This window comes from Cyanistes caeruleus, chromosome 4, assembly GCF_971803275.1.
Source record: "Cyanistes caeruleus chromosome 4, bCyaCae1.hap1.1, whole genome shotgun sequence".
Classification (NCBI taxonomy): Eukaryota; Metazoa; Chordata; class Aves; order Passeriformes; family Paridae; genus Cyanistes; species Cyanistes caeruleus.
In genome coordinates, this window is record NC_141704.1 from 3,696,281 (window position 1) to 3,710,440 (window position 14,160).

A 14,160-nucleotide genomic window follows, 5' to 3' on the forward strand; every position below is an offset into this window, starting at 1 on the left:
CACTTTTTTCCCTGTGTCATGCAGCACGGTGGAGTTGGGGGACACTTCAACTGGGGGTCTTTGATGGTTTATGGTCCCTGCTAATGATGTGACACTGTTGGGCCCAGCTTTGTTATGGCAGTTGGATCTCATCAGATAGCAGGAATTTCCCCCACCTCCACCAGATCTGCTTTTTATTCGCCTTTCCCGTATTCTCTCTAAACCCCACTTTCCTTAAGACATCAGTCCCAAGTTAACAGAGACAAAAGGAACCGCATGACTCAACCAGTTGATTTAAACAAACCTTGGTCTCACACACTTTCCTGGATATTTCTGATTGTAGCAACCAACTCATCATTCTATTATTCCTGGACTTCTGGAAATGGAAGAAAATGAGTCCAGTTTAGTTTTGAGTGAGTAAATGATCATTGAAACACAGAACATTTTGGCTTGGAAAGGACCTTAATGACCAGCTAGTTCCATGCCCTCCCATGGGCAGGGACACTTTCCACACTATCCCAGGTTGCTCCAAGCCCTGTCCAACCTGGCCATGGACGCTTCCAGGGGTGGGGCAGTCTCAGCTTCTGTGGGCACCCTGTACTGGGGCTTCACCACTTCCACAGTGACAAACATTTTCCTAATATCCAATCTAAACCTACACTCCTTCCATTTCAAGCCTTTTCACCTTGTCCTAATGTCGTGGTTTAACCCCAGGCAGCAGCCACGCCCCACGCAGCCGCTCCCTCACTCCCCGGCCACCACGACCAGGGAGACAACTGCAAAGGTAAAAGCTGGAAAACTGCTGGGTGGAGATAAAGATAATTTAACAGGAAAAGCTGTGCACACAAGCCAAGCACATCAAGGAATTCTTTCACCATTTCCCATGGATAGAAAGGTGTTCAGCCACCCACAGGAGAGCAGGGCCACATCCCACCCAACAGTAACCTGGGAAGACAAAACCCACCATTGCAAACGTCCCCTCCTTCCTCCTCCTTCCACTCACTTTCTATACTCAGCATGATGTCACATGGTGTGGAATATCCCTCTGCTCAGTTGGGTCACCTGTCCTGGCTGTGTCTCCTCCCAACCTCCCAAGTACCCCCAGCCTCCTTGCCAGCCTACAAGTACAAAAAGCAGAAAAGGCCTTGGCTCTGTGACAGCTCTGCTCAGCAATAACAAAAGTATCTCTGAGTTATCAACTGTGTGTTCAGCAGGACTCCAAAACACAGCCCCATAGCTGCCACTGTCAAGAAAATTAACTCGGACCCCAGCCCATGCATCAACGCCATGCCCTTGTCCCAAAGTCTCTCTGCAGCTCTCCTGTAGACTCCCAAAGTACTGGCAGGTGCCCTGAGCTATCCCCTGAGCCTTCTCCTTCCCAGGCTGCTGGGATGAAGCTGTTACAAGGCCATGGCAATCAGGCAAGGGAATAGGTGTAGCCTGGCCATAGGAATGATGTTATGTGAGGCTGCAGAAGAGCAGACTGGGAATACCTGAGTGTACTCAGAGACAAACCAGTCCATCTAATGTCACCAGACATGTTCTGTTGGGAACAGAGGCACCTGCAGGAGCTGCAGCAGGAGCAGCTGCAGCCGGTGTGATTGATAAAATGAACAAGGAAGTCACCAGACCCTGTTAACTGATCCTGGCATACCATGCTGCAAGTCAGCAAATTTGAGAGAAATTCTGAGGAAACCATAACAAACATCAACCCATTTCAGTGAGGGTATGAACAAACTCTCCTAAATAAAAATAGAAAACTTCTCTTTTCTCTGGAATTCTCTGTTTATAAGGAAGGGGAAATTCATGACAGGGTAAATATTTGACTGATCCCAACATACCATGCTGCAAGTCAGCAAAATAGGCAGAATTACTTAGGAAACTATAAAACCAGTTGTCAACACATTTCAGTGTGGGGGTGAACAAACCTCCAGATTAAAAATAGAAAACCTTCTATTTTCTGTAGAATTCCCTTTTAAGGGGTGAATTTATGACTGGGTATATATTGCAGTGGCACTCCTGAGGATTCAAACAGTCCTCTCTCCAGGGAGAAGACAAAAGGGACAGTTCAGCTGCCTGGTCTGAGCTTCTCTGCTTCAAGGTAAGCTCTTGTTCCTTCCTCACCTTTGACTCCAATATTCAAAGTCTTTCCTGAGCTTTGGAATAAATATCTATAGATAAAGCCTAAACTGGAGCTGCTGAGCCCCAAGGAGCAATCCGAGCCTATGCATGCACTGAAATTTGCAGCAGTTTGGTATTTTCTGTCAGTCAGGAGGGCAAGGACAGAAGGAATGATTTGGGAAAGAATTTCAAGCCAAGTCACCTGTAAAATTCACAGCAAACTGTTCTATAAGAAGGAAGGGGGAGATTATTGAGTACCAAAACTTGTTGCAAAAAACTCTGGACAAACAGAGGTGCTGTCTGAGCTCCTAGGAAAATTCACTCTAAACCCTGCTGGGGAAATCTAACCACTGTCTCTTCCTGGAGACATAGAAACCCAGAAGGTCTGAGACTGCAGTAGAGGCATTTGAGAGTCCTCTGCCACTTTGGGGCTGCAAGCAGACTCCTGTGTCGCTCTTTCCCACAGCAGGATGCTTTCTATACTATATATCTCTTAAGTTAGATATTAAGTAAGTTAGATAAATTTTAATCTCATGCAGTGGGTTATGCAAAAGGCCTTTTCAGACACTTCTCTGCTTGAGCTGGGGCAGCTATGGGCATGTTCTGCAGAGTACTGGGAGAAGTCCCTACTTGTAGTCCCAGTTCTCAATTTCCAGCTCATTGGTCACCACCTTCTTGATCCAGGGCTGAAAAAGAGAGACCCATTTTGTCCTAGCTGCCTTATTCCAAATGCTGATGATATCAAATCATTCCACTGAGTGTCTGGCAATGCAAATGCAAGCGTCCCTGCTATCCCAAACCTGTGCTGCCTCTGAAAGGAGACAAAGCCCCTTGCTTGCTTGCCAGCATCCCAGGGAGCTTTTCAGCAGTTTTCTCATAAAGCAATGATCTCACTGACTGCTGAGAATCACATCAGCACTGAGAAAAACAAAATGGAACATTGGGCTGTCCAGGAAATTCCTGCAACGGTGCCTTTGACTGCACAGGAAAATCAATCATCAAAGCTGAAGATGGGCATCAGCAGGAATCCCAAGCAAGCACAGGAAGAGCTGTCCCTCAGTGCTTGCATTGCAGCAGCATTGTGCTGATAAGATGGAGGTGTCATCCCTCGTGCTTGCTGCTACCATCTGCTTGGCCCCTTCATTTGCTCTCTCCTTGTGTCTGCAAGTTCAGACGCTGGGGTTGGATAAGGTGGAAATGCAAGGTGAGCAGCAGGACACCCATTGACCAATGTCAGCTCAGAGGCAGGACCCCAAATGGATCATTTGGGCTTCAGTAGTGGGTCTGGCTGGAAGAGCTGCATGTCTGTGTGAACCTGGATGGAGCCAGAGACATGTAGGAAGTGCAGCATCGCTGTTCTTCCCTACCCAATGCCCCATGAGATGAAAGCCCAGCTCAGCATTGCAGGGGGCTGAGCAGAGTCTGTGCCCAGCTGCAGGTGTCTGCTGTGGGAAGGTGCTCAGAGCAGGAGGGAGGTGGGAAAAGGTGACCTTGTCCCAGGGCTGTGCATCACTTGCAAGATAACTTTGCTGTGACAGCTGATTACACTCCTGGAGGGTTTGGCTCCTTCCTCGTACAGGCTCACTTCTCCCACTGCTGCCGCCTCTGGGCACCTAAACCCTGTTTTAGGTTTCACCCTCGCTGCCCTTGTGACTTTTCCATATCTAGGAAGACAGAAATTACTTCTTTCCTGGTCTCTCATAATGCCCTCCTCTGCCAGCTCTGGCCCCCTGCACAAAAAGGCTCCAGACCATGACCAGCTCTCTCCAAGCTGAATATCCCTCTGCATTTGCCTTCCAGGGGAGCAAGAGCCCTTCACTGAAATCCGCGCACCATGCTGGGGCTGCTGCTGCTGCAGGTGTTGGCGAGCTGCCTCTGGCTGGGACACAGCGAGGTGGTGAACTCCTTTGCAGATTGTCCTGAGTTTTTCTATGCAGGAACCATCCCAAATGATGCCCTGCACCCACAGAACCCAGCCTGGATCTGTCAAAGCTACAGTGACTCCTATCACTATGCCACCCTCTATGACAGAGACAGGAGAATTCCAGTGTACTCTGCTTACAAATACCAGCCTGGACCTGCCAAAAGACCTCATAAGTATTGGTATGTCGAGCCCCAGGTGAGTGTTTGTCTTACAGCACATCACCCTCCTGCCACTCAGAGATGAGCTGCAGCATTTAAATTGCCACTTCTATTTCCTAACACCCCACTACACATGTGCAAATAGACATACTGGGTGGGATTTTTTTCATTCAACTTCAAACTCCTGCACCTCATGATTCTTCTGATGCATCTGACACATCAGCAGGAGGATGAGATGAATCATATCCCAAAGGTGCCCAGTTTTCTGCCTTGACCTGACAGGAACAGCAAAGCAGATTACTTCCCATTACATGAAGAAGTCAAATGATTCCCCTCCCTGTGCCCTGCTGTGGTGGGTGACCAAGTGATGGGGAAAAGGCATCCAAGAGAGGCTAAACTTGAGGGACCAACAGTCCTGCTTAGGTATGATCCCCACTTTGCCCTGAGCTGTTCTGAATCCCTGACAGAGCTTATCTGCTCCCAGAGAAGAGTCAAACACGCTTTGTGAGTGGTGGGAGAAAAGTGAGGAGAAATTCAAAAGGAGGTGGGATGGCCCAAGGACAAAGCCTCGGCAGGCTCAGGCACCGGAGATGCAAGTGTCAGGTTGACTGTGGAGGGATGTCTGGAGTGACATTTCAGGCAGTGGAAAGTGAGGAGCATCAGTGTCAGTCCAGTCAGAAGGGTGAGATCTCCATGCATGGGCAGTGACCCCTCAAAGATTTAGAAGGGTCCAGCAGACCGACAGAACACCACAAGCTACAGAGCCCTCAGCAATGTCTTTCAGACAAACTTCAGTAAGACAGGCCAGGCCAATTGCAGAAGAGGAAAAGAGGCAATTCCTGCCATTGCTAAGGACAGAGTAGCAGGATGGCATTTGGGGAAAGGTGAGCAGAGAAGGAAGACACATTCTTCTTCCTACTCCAGAGGAAGGCTAAATATGATTCTCTAAAGATGAACAAAGAGATGTTAAAGTTACAAAAAAAAATAATCCTTTCTTCTTATTAAGCATAGGAACATGAGCAAATAATCTGGTCTTGCACCACTGCAGCCTCCACATTCTCTCTTTCTGTGGAATAATAGAATGGTTAGTGTTGGAAGGAATTTTAAATGTCATCTCCATCCAACTCCCCTGCATGGGCCAGGCCACTTGCCTCCAGATCAGCATACTCCAAGCCCTATCTGACCTGCCATTTCCTCCTGGACCTTGGACCCAGGCCACTCAAAATATCTTTGATTTGTTAACTTTCTCCAGAGGACTTCTTGTTATATTTATTTTCCCCAGGATTCTTCTGAGGTTACAGCTCTCTCTCCAATTTGTAACTTCTTTTCAGTGATGCTGCAGAAAACCCCCACTGGCTCAGTTCTGCTCTGAGATACATTTTTAGCACTGCTGTAACAGATTCCATTTACACTGAGACCTTTTGGTTACTGAGGAAAAAAATGTTCATCCATGAATGAACTGTCACCCTCCCAGGGAAACCTCAGTGCCAGGACTCATTTCCTGGCACAATTCCCGGTGTATGGGGTTAGAGGAGGCAACCTCTGGTGTTCCACAAGTGGGATACACTTGTAGCAATAACACAAAAGAATCACAGAATCATAGAATCACAGAATTCCAGTGTGGCATGAGGACATCCAGAGAGAGCCCTGGACAGATTTGGGGTGTGGAGACAGAAGGAAAGGGAAGCAGATTTGGCAGGGAATGTGTGTCACCAAAGTCACCTTTCAATCCAAACAGCAGAAAATTCTCCTTTTCTCATGCATCCATCCATGCTCCCAGCACAGGCTGCAGGCTGGACTACAAAGGTCACAAATCAAAATGGGACCAGTCAGATTCTGAGCTGCTTTCTCTTTAAAGCTCTTGCAGTCATGCAGGAAGGGCTTGTCTATGATTTTCTCAGATTCATACATTTTCATTCACTGTCATGACAAAAAAAGGGATCTTGCCCATCAGAGACTTGAGCTCCAGAGAAATTTTTTCTTGTACTCCTCCATTCTAACACCTCATTCTCTTTCCCTGTCCAGCTGATAAATGAAAATGAACTTCAGAACATGGAAAGAGAAGTAGTCCTTGTAGAGCAACTTCACAGATTCACCTTAGAGGAAATCAAAAAGAGCCAAGCTGTCCTTGTGGACTACGAGAAAATAACTGGTTTGACCCGTGGCCATTTGGCAGCCTGTGGCCATATGAATAGTAAAGAGAACAAGACAGCTACCTTCACCCTCACCAACATAGTGCCCCAGGATGAAAAACTCAACAGTGACAAGTGGAGCAAATACGAGGCTAAAACGATGCCCCAAATGAGCCAGGGCTGTACAGCCACCTATGTCATCACGGGAGCTGTGCCTGGGAACACCTACATTGCTGGTGGAAGGGTTAATGTACCCAGCCACATCTGGTCAGCTGCCTGCTGCCTGGTGGGAAATCAGCCCTCCAAGGCTTGGGGGGCCATCGCTGAGAACGACAAGAACAGGTTGAAGAAAGTCAGTCTGGGGGACCTGGAGAACATGTTGGGCACACTCTACAGGGGGAGAAGGGTTACTCTGTTCAACAATGCCTGTCCCCGGCAGTAAGCCTCACATCCTTGATGGAAAAGGCTCAGTGGCTTTTCCCACATGTCACAGAATCACAGCATTATTGAATGGGTTGGTTTTGATGGGACATTAAAGCTTTGAATAGCATCTCATTCTGACCTGCCTGCCATGGGCAGGGACACCTTCCACTACACCAGGTTGTTCCAAGCCCTGCCCAGCCTGGCCTTGAATGCTTCCAGGGATGGGGCAGTCAAAACATCACTAGGTAACTTTTACTCCTACCTACTTTTACAGCCTGTTCACAGTGATTTACTTCTTTATAATATCCCATCTAACCCAGCCCTCCATCAGCGTGAAACCATTCCCTCTTGTCCTGTCACTCCTTTTCATGCCCTTGACCTAAGACCCTCTCCAGCCCTCTTAGAGACCCTTCAGGTACTGCACTCTCGGGCCTCTTCTCCAGGCTGAACATCCCCAGCTCTCTCCGCCTCTCTCCAGAGCAGACATGCTCCCAGCCACCGGAGAACCTTCATGACCCCCACTGGACTCCACTGCAAGAGCTCCATATCCTTCTTGTGCTGTGGGCCCCAGAGCTGGAGACAGCACTGCAGGTGGGGTCTCAGCAGAGCAGAGTAGAGGGGGACAAATGTTCTGTGCAGCGTCTGTGCTGCTTCATTCTCTGGTGTGTTTCCAGCTCTGTCCCTCAGGCCACCTCCTCCTCTGCTCAAAGGCACAAAGATGTGGGCAGAGCTTCCAACTGCTTTGCTCTGCTGCCCATCTCAGGACAGAGCTCTCAGGAACGAGTCCTCTCCCCCCTTAGCTGTCCCCGAGATTGTGCAGCTGACTTGTCCCTCACCTCCTTAGCAAGGCTGTGTGACCAGGGCACCTCAGGCTGCCCAGAGATCTTGTCTGGAGATGTCCACATCTCACAATACTCAAACCGCAACAATACATGGTCCTGACCACCTGCTCTAGCTGATCCTGCTTGAGCCTGGAGTCTGGACTAGAAGATCTTGAGAAGTCCCTCCAAACCCCAACAATTCAGTGATGATGTGATCCTGGGATATGCTTTTGTTTGCTTGCTTTTGAAAGTGTGCCTTGAGAGCAGCAGCTGTTGTATCAGACAGGCAGGCTTTGGCATCAGATACAGAGAAAGCTTTGAGCAGCCAGAGCTAAATCCCTGTGATGCCCTGCTTGGATACCTTCAATCTCTGCTCTGCTTCTGAAGCTTTTCTGCAGATTGATGGGAAACTGATTTGGGGAAATGTATTCAATGGTTGTAAAAGATCAGTGTGTGCCACATCATTTAGTTTGCAAGAGCTTACAATAAAAGATATTTGTTGCAGTGCTGGATTGCAGAGTCACATTTATATAAACCACTGGTTGCTCCTCACTGAGATTTCTACCACCAGCAGTAATGTCACAGTGTCCAGAGCATTCTCACAGGACACTGGGTGTCCAAATGCAATTTGAGGATGCCATGACAGCCACACAAGTGTCAGCATCAGACACCAGTTATTCTCCTGTAAAAGGGAATGAACATATAGGGCAGCCCCATGCAGGTGTCTCCAGGTGTGCTGTGTCCCAGCTCTGACCGCAGCCAGCAGAGCTCCAGGCTGTCCTCAGCGGCATAAGGAGATGCACCCAGGGCCACTGCAGCTGCCCTGAGGTCTGGAGAACCCCACTGGCGCTGGCTGATGTGCTGCAAAACCCTGGCCAACACCCACCCTCACCTGGGCCAGCAGCCAGAGGCCAGGCTCATTCCCCTGGGGCAGCTCTGGAGGCTCTGGACACCTGAGCACAGGGAACCAGATCCCAGCACAGACACGGGGCACTGCCTGGCAGCACCAGGAAGCTCTGCTCCTGTTACCTCCAGCTGCCATGGGCAGAGCAGCAAGAGCCCTGCCTTGTGCCAGCTGGGCTGCACCGAGACCGAGGAGAAGATTTGGCCTTTTAGGAGAACAAAGTGAGGACATCACTCTCACCCTCTTTGCTGGATAGCTCCTGAGATCCCAGGTTCTCTGCCTGGATGTTTTTTTTCTCCTGGGATCAAATGCTGACACAGCCCCTGATGGGATGAAAGCATCAGTGCAATTTCAGGCTGAGGCACATCTGCAGACACCTCTGCTGTCCCTCAGGGGGTTCCCTCTGACTTGCTCACCCACCTCTGTACGCCTGCTGGGGCTTGAGACCACACTCATCCTCACCACTGCTCATCCCATGTCCACTGCCCTCTATTCCCAGCTCTGGAACCACTGGCTGCTTGACCAACTGTTGTGGTTTGACACTGGCAAGTACCAGGCAGCCACAAAAGCTGCCCACTCACCCTCCCATGATATGTCTGGACAGAGGAGAGAAAAACAAATTAATGAAGGCTTCATGAGCTGAGATGAGGACGGGGGGAAAACATTCCAAGGGAAAAACACGTTCAAGTTAGAGATAGAAAGTGAGTTCATTATTAGCAAAATCAAAGGAGGATAATGAGAAGTAAAGTACCTCTTTAAAAAAAAAAGAACACCTTTTTTTTCCCCAACCCTTGCCGCCTTCTCACCAACAGCACAGGGAGACAGAGTTGGGGGGATTTGTTCAGTTCATCACCCAAGGTTTTCTTCCAATGCTCAGGGAGAGGAGTCCCTCCTCTAATGCACTGTGGGGTCCTTCCCACAGGAGACAGGTCTCCTTGAACTTCTCCAGCATGACTCCACTCTCACTAGCAGCAGTCCTGACAAAACTCTTGCAATGTGAGTCCCTCCCATAGGTACACAGGCCTCCCAAAACTGCTGCAGCATGAGCCATTCTTCCACAGGGTGCAATCCTGCTCCAGCCTGGGAGCAGGGCAACCCCTCTCTTCACCGTATCTTCCACTAGATCACAGCCTCCTCCAGGCATCCACCTGCTCCCTCACGGGCTGCAGGAGGAACTCTGCATCCCCTGTGGATCCTTGTGGACTGCAGGGCACTGCTGCTTCCACGTCATCTTCGCCACAGCCTGCAGTGTAATCTTGGCTCCGGGGCCCGAAGCACCTCCTCTCTCACCTTCTCTACTGACCCTGGTGTCCCCATGTTGTTTCCCTCACATGCTCTCACCTCCTCCTCTTCACTGGCTGGAATTAAAACTGCAGACCCCACTTTGTTTTTATTTTCTTCTTGAAGATGTTATTGCAGAGGTGTTACCAACAGCTCTAGTTGGCCCAGCTGTGGCCAGCAGTATGTCCATCTTCAGAGCCATTAGGGACTGGATCTGCCAGACACCGTAGAAGCTTCTAGCAGCTTCTCACAGAAGCCACCTCTGTGGCCCCTCCACTACCAAAACCCAGGCTGTGCAAAACCAACACATCAATCCCACCAGTGCCACTTCTATCAACTTGTCAGGCTTTTCCCAGGACCTTTACCCCTGGCAGTAATCAGAAATGCCCTGCCATCCACAGCAAGCTTGTGAAATACATGGGAAGCCAAACAGAGAAAAGGATCAGCTTGGATTCTGCCTTATTTCATATATGAGGAGTACTGCTTTCCATCAGTTCTAACCAGTTCTGGGTGACTGGGGAAGTCCCGGATGGCTGGAGTTTGCCCATTGTGACACCCATCCACAAGCAGGCCTGGAAGGAGAAGCTATAAGCATGTCCACCTGACCCTGCTTCCCAGAAGGGTTATGGAGCAGATTGTCCTGTGTGATCACACAGCACATTCAGGATAACCAAAGTCCTAGCCAGCAGAGGTTTAGGAAAGGCAGGTCCTGCCTAGAGAGCCTGATCTCCTTTGATGACCAGATGATGGCCTAGTAGATGAGGGGGGAGGCTGTGGAGGTGTCTACCTGGACTTCAACAAAGCTTTTGGCACAATCTCCCATGGCATTCTCCTGCAAAAGCCATCAGCCCACAGCTTGGAGGGGTGCTCTGTTGGCTGGGTCAGGAACTGTCTGGATGTCCAGGCCCAGAGAGTGTTGGTGAACAGTGCCACATCCAGCTGGCGTCTGGCTGCAAGCAGCATCCCCCAGGGATCAGTGTCAGGCCTGATCTGACTTTACTGATTTGGATGAGGGCATCCAGTGAACCCTCAGTAGGATCACAGATGATATCAAGTTTGGTGGGAGACTCAGCCTGTTGGAGGGCAGGAAGGCTCTGCAGAGGGATCTGGACAGGCTGGATCCACGGGCTGAGGCCACCTTTGCAGCCAGTGCAGGGAAAGGCCCTGACGCTAGTGAAGGCCCTGGAGGGTAAGGCCTGTGAGGAGCAGCTGAGGCTGCTGGAGTCCTTTAGCCCTGAATGGGGGGGCTCTGAGAGATTATTTCTCTCTACAGCTCCCTAAAAAGGGGGTGTAGCCAGGTGGGGGTCAGCATTTTCTCCTAAGCAACCAGCAAGAGGATGAGAGGACAAGACCTCAACCTGCACCTGGGGAGATTCTGGTGGGACATCAGGAGGAATTTCTTCTCATGAAGGGTGATACAACATTGGAATGGACTGCCTGAGGATGTGGTGGAATCCCAGTCTCTGGAGACTGGATGTGGCACTCAATGCCATGGTCCAGCTGACCAGGTGAGGATAGGTCAGAGGTTGGACTCCATGATCTCAGAGCCCTTTTCCAATCTGTGCTTCTCACAGGAGCCCAGCTTGGAGCTGAGCAGAGGGCTGCCCCAGCTCCACAAGCATGCTGCCAGCCACCTTTTATCTGGGATTGCCTCTGTTTTCTGCTGAGCCTCGTGTGAATGTGGAACAGGGATACAACCCTTTGCTGAGCCCAGAGCCGGCCCATGCCCACAGTGGGGTGGGAAGCACCTCTGTTCCCTGGAAAGAGGCAGCTGCACTGACATGGGAGGGTAATTTTGCAGTTTACTCTGTGTGTCCATCTTTGGGGAGAGCTCTGGGATCCAGTGTGTCACAGGGATTTTAGACACTAAGGAAAAATTATTTTTGCTGGGAGCTGTGAGGGGACACTGTGATCTAAAGCCACTTCACTGCAAAGTGGGTTGGATCGTGCAGCTTGCTTAGCCCTTTTCCAATAACAGCAAGGGTTCAGATTGCATTAGATGAACCAATTCTTAAGTGCTGCTCTGAAAGAGAAGAAATAAAAAAATCAAGACATTGTCATAATCTGGCCTCTGCTGGGCAAAGCTCCTTTGGTTCACCCAGGAGTATCTTTGGCTGCTCATTGGGAAGGCAGCCTGGGAAGTGCTTCCAGGTGCTTTTCCATCACCTGGGCACATCCCCATCTGCTGGGTTGAACACATGGGAGCTACCGGATCTCTCCCATGTAGGCAGCAAACGTACTGTGTTGGTTCTGCATGAAACACCTCCTGTTTTTGGTGCTGCCAGGCCAATCTCCAGATGCTTGGCCAGGGGAAATGCACATCTCTTCATCTCACCCTGCACGGAGAGGCTTTCTCCTGAGAAGTGATGATCAAAGATATGAGGGCCGTTCCTGAGTCTCACAGGAGGTCCTGCTGGGAGTTTCCTGTCTTAAATTAAATGCTAATCTAGAAAAGGAAAAAAAAAAATATTACTTCCACTAATCTAATTGCTTTATTTTGTTGGGATCTTTTAGAGGAGAGGAAAGTTAAATTTATCAAAACTCAAATGTTTATTTTCATGTGTTATTTTTATATCCAAAGTCACATTAAAAATTAGGTCAATATTAGATGTTTATTTAACCATCTTAGCCTCTGAATACAAAGGCCACACCTGTTAGGAAAGCTTTATAAGATTTTATCTCCTATGATTTCTGTGGAACTACTTATCTGTTGTGTACCTGGACGGAATCCTGTGAAGTTACACTCCATGTACACAAGAACCACCAAACCTATTCAAACTAATTACACAATAGGAGAATTTCCCTATTATTGTTTTAATTGTTGCTCTTGGCTATTGTCTTGGCTCTCCTCCAATGGAATTTACAAATTCAGATTTCACACAGCAACCATACAAATACTGGAGCTCCAGCAGCCAACAACAAAACCCAAATATATCAAGTCTTTTTGCACTTTCAAATGTATCCTCCCCTGGTGGATGGCACTCCATTTAAGAGTGGCTCAGAAAAATTATCCAGATGATTATTCATGTCTGTGTAAACATCAGATCCATTCTAAGGAATACTCAAGTGCCACAACATGAGCTGCTCCTGAGAATCCAGGTCACATTCATGCTTACTCTGAAAGCAGCAACTATTTAAGCAAAGACCGGTTTTACCTGACATTATTTATAAGGAACTGCTGATTTGTGATTCATTGTAAACTCAAATCCTCAAATGCTTCATAATCTAAAGAACGTTCCAAGGAGGCAGATCCATAAACTGAAGAGAACTAAAAAGGAATATACACTCAAGATCAGCCTGATCTGTGTCAAGTGCTGGATGGATGGTTCTGCTGTGCCGATGGGTTTGAGGGGTTTTACATCAAACACTGAAGAAGTCCAGAAAATGCCAACACTATTCAACAGTGGCACTGTACCTTGGGAGTGCAAGTTTGCATCCTTTTGTTTTTCTTTTCATATTAAGTTACATTTTTCCCCAGTACCTTCACAAAATATTCAAAGCCTAAAGCAAATGAAATTGTGTGATATAAATATGATAGAAAAACCCGCAATCTCAAGAAGGCTGAACCAGTGTTTCTGAGCTGGAAGTAAACAGGTTGCACTGCCTCCATCCTTCAGAGAGTAAATGCTAGGAGCAGTGATATATCTCTGTCCATCTCATGCTGGTTTATATGCAGGTGGAATTTAATGACTATGACTACCCACACTTTGTGTCTAGGTAAATTCTGAATCTTAGATATGTAAAAAGATTTAAAAGCAAGTGTTTTTATCTTGATTTTTATGGGAAAAAAATAAAAGAAAAAAATGAATGAGGAGAAGGTTTGGCTGCTAAGCATCTTCCAGTTTCAAGCATGAGAAGTCTCTAGAAAACAGAAGTTTAAGAGTATCACACAGATTGTGATTATCAGAGAGCACAGGTGAAGAAGGCAGAACATTTGAGCTATTGACCCCATAGTTTGGGAATGTATAAGCCAGCTCTTGTGAATACACATGCAGATATTCCAGGTGAACATATCACATTGTTTTCTTTTAACAGCTGCAGAAAATTTGTTTTAAGCTGCTCTACTACTATGGGAAATGGGGAAAAACAACTCATGAGTCCCACTCCCTGGGACTTCGTTGAACTATGGAATGGTTTGAGTTGGAAGGGACATGAAAGATCATCCAGTTCCAACCCCCTGCCATGGGCATGGACACCTTCCACTATTCCAGGATGCTCCAAGCCCTGTCCAACCTGGCCTAGGACACTTCCAGGATGGGGCAGCCACAGCCTCTCTGGGCAGCCTGTGCCTCATCACCCTCACAGTTAAGAATGTATCCCTAATATTTAATCTAACCCTGCCTTCTGGCAGTGGGAAGCCAGTCCCCTTTTTCCTGTCACTTCATGCTCATGTCCAAAGTACTTCTTCAGCTCTGCT

The 14,160-nt window shown here is 48.3% G+C and overlaps 1 protein-coding gene and 1 long non-coding RNA gene across 2 annotated transcripts in view; both read left to right on the top strand.

Moving 5' to 3' along the window:
- The first annotated feature begins 1,709 nt into the window (after positions 1-1,709).
- Positions 1,710-8,062, top strand: LOC147653386 (endonuclease domain-containing 1 protein-like). The gene is made up of 3 exons (XM_086886410.1): positions 1,710-2,080; positions 3,901-4,219; positions 6,208-8,062. The coding sequence occupies exons 2-3, from the start codon at positions 3,935-3,937 to the stop codon at positions 6,754-6,756; spliced, it is 834 nt and encodes a 277-aa protein (XP_086742536.1). The 5' UTR covers positions 1,710-2,080; positions 3,901-3,934; the 3' UTR covers positions 6,757-8,062.
- A 1,711-nt stretch (positions 8,063-9,773) lies between these two features.
- The window catches only part of LOC111923147 (uncharacterized), a 32,148-nt gene continuing 27,761 nt past the window's right edge, over positions 9,774-14,160 (top strand). Inside the window, exon 1 of the long non-coding RNA XR_002860943.2 lies at positions 9,774-11,251. This is a non-coding gene — a long non-coding RNA (uncharacterized LOC111923147). The remainder of the gene's footprint in view (positions 11,252-14,160) is intronic.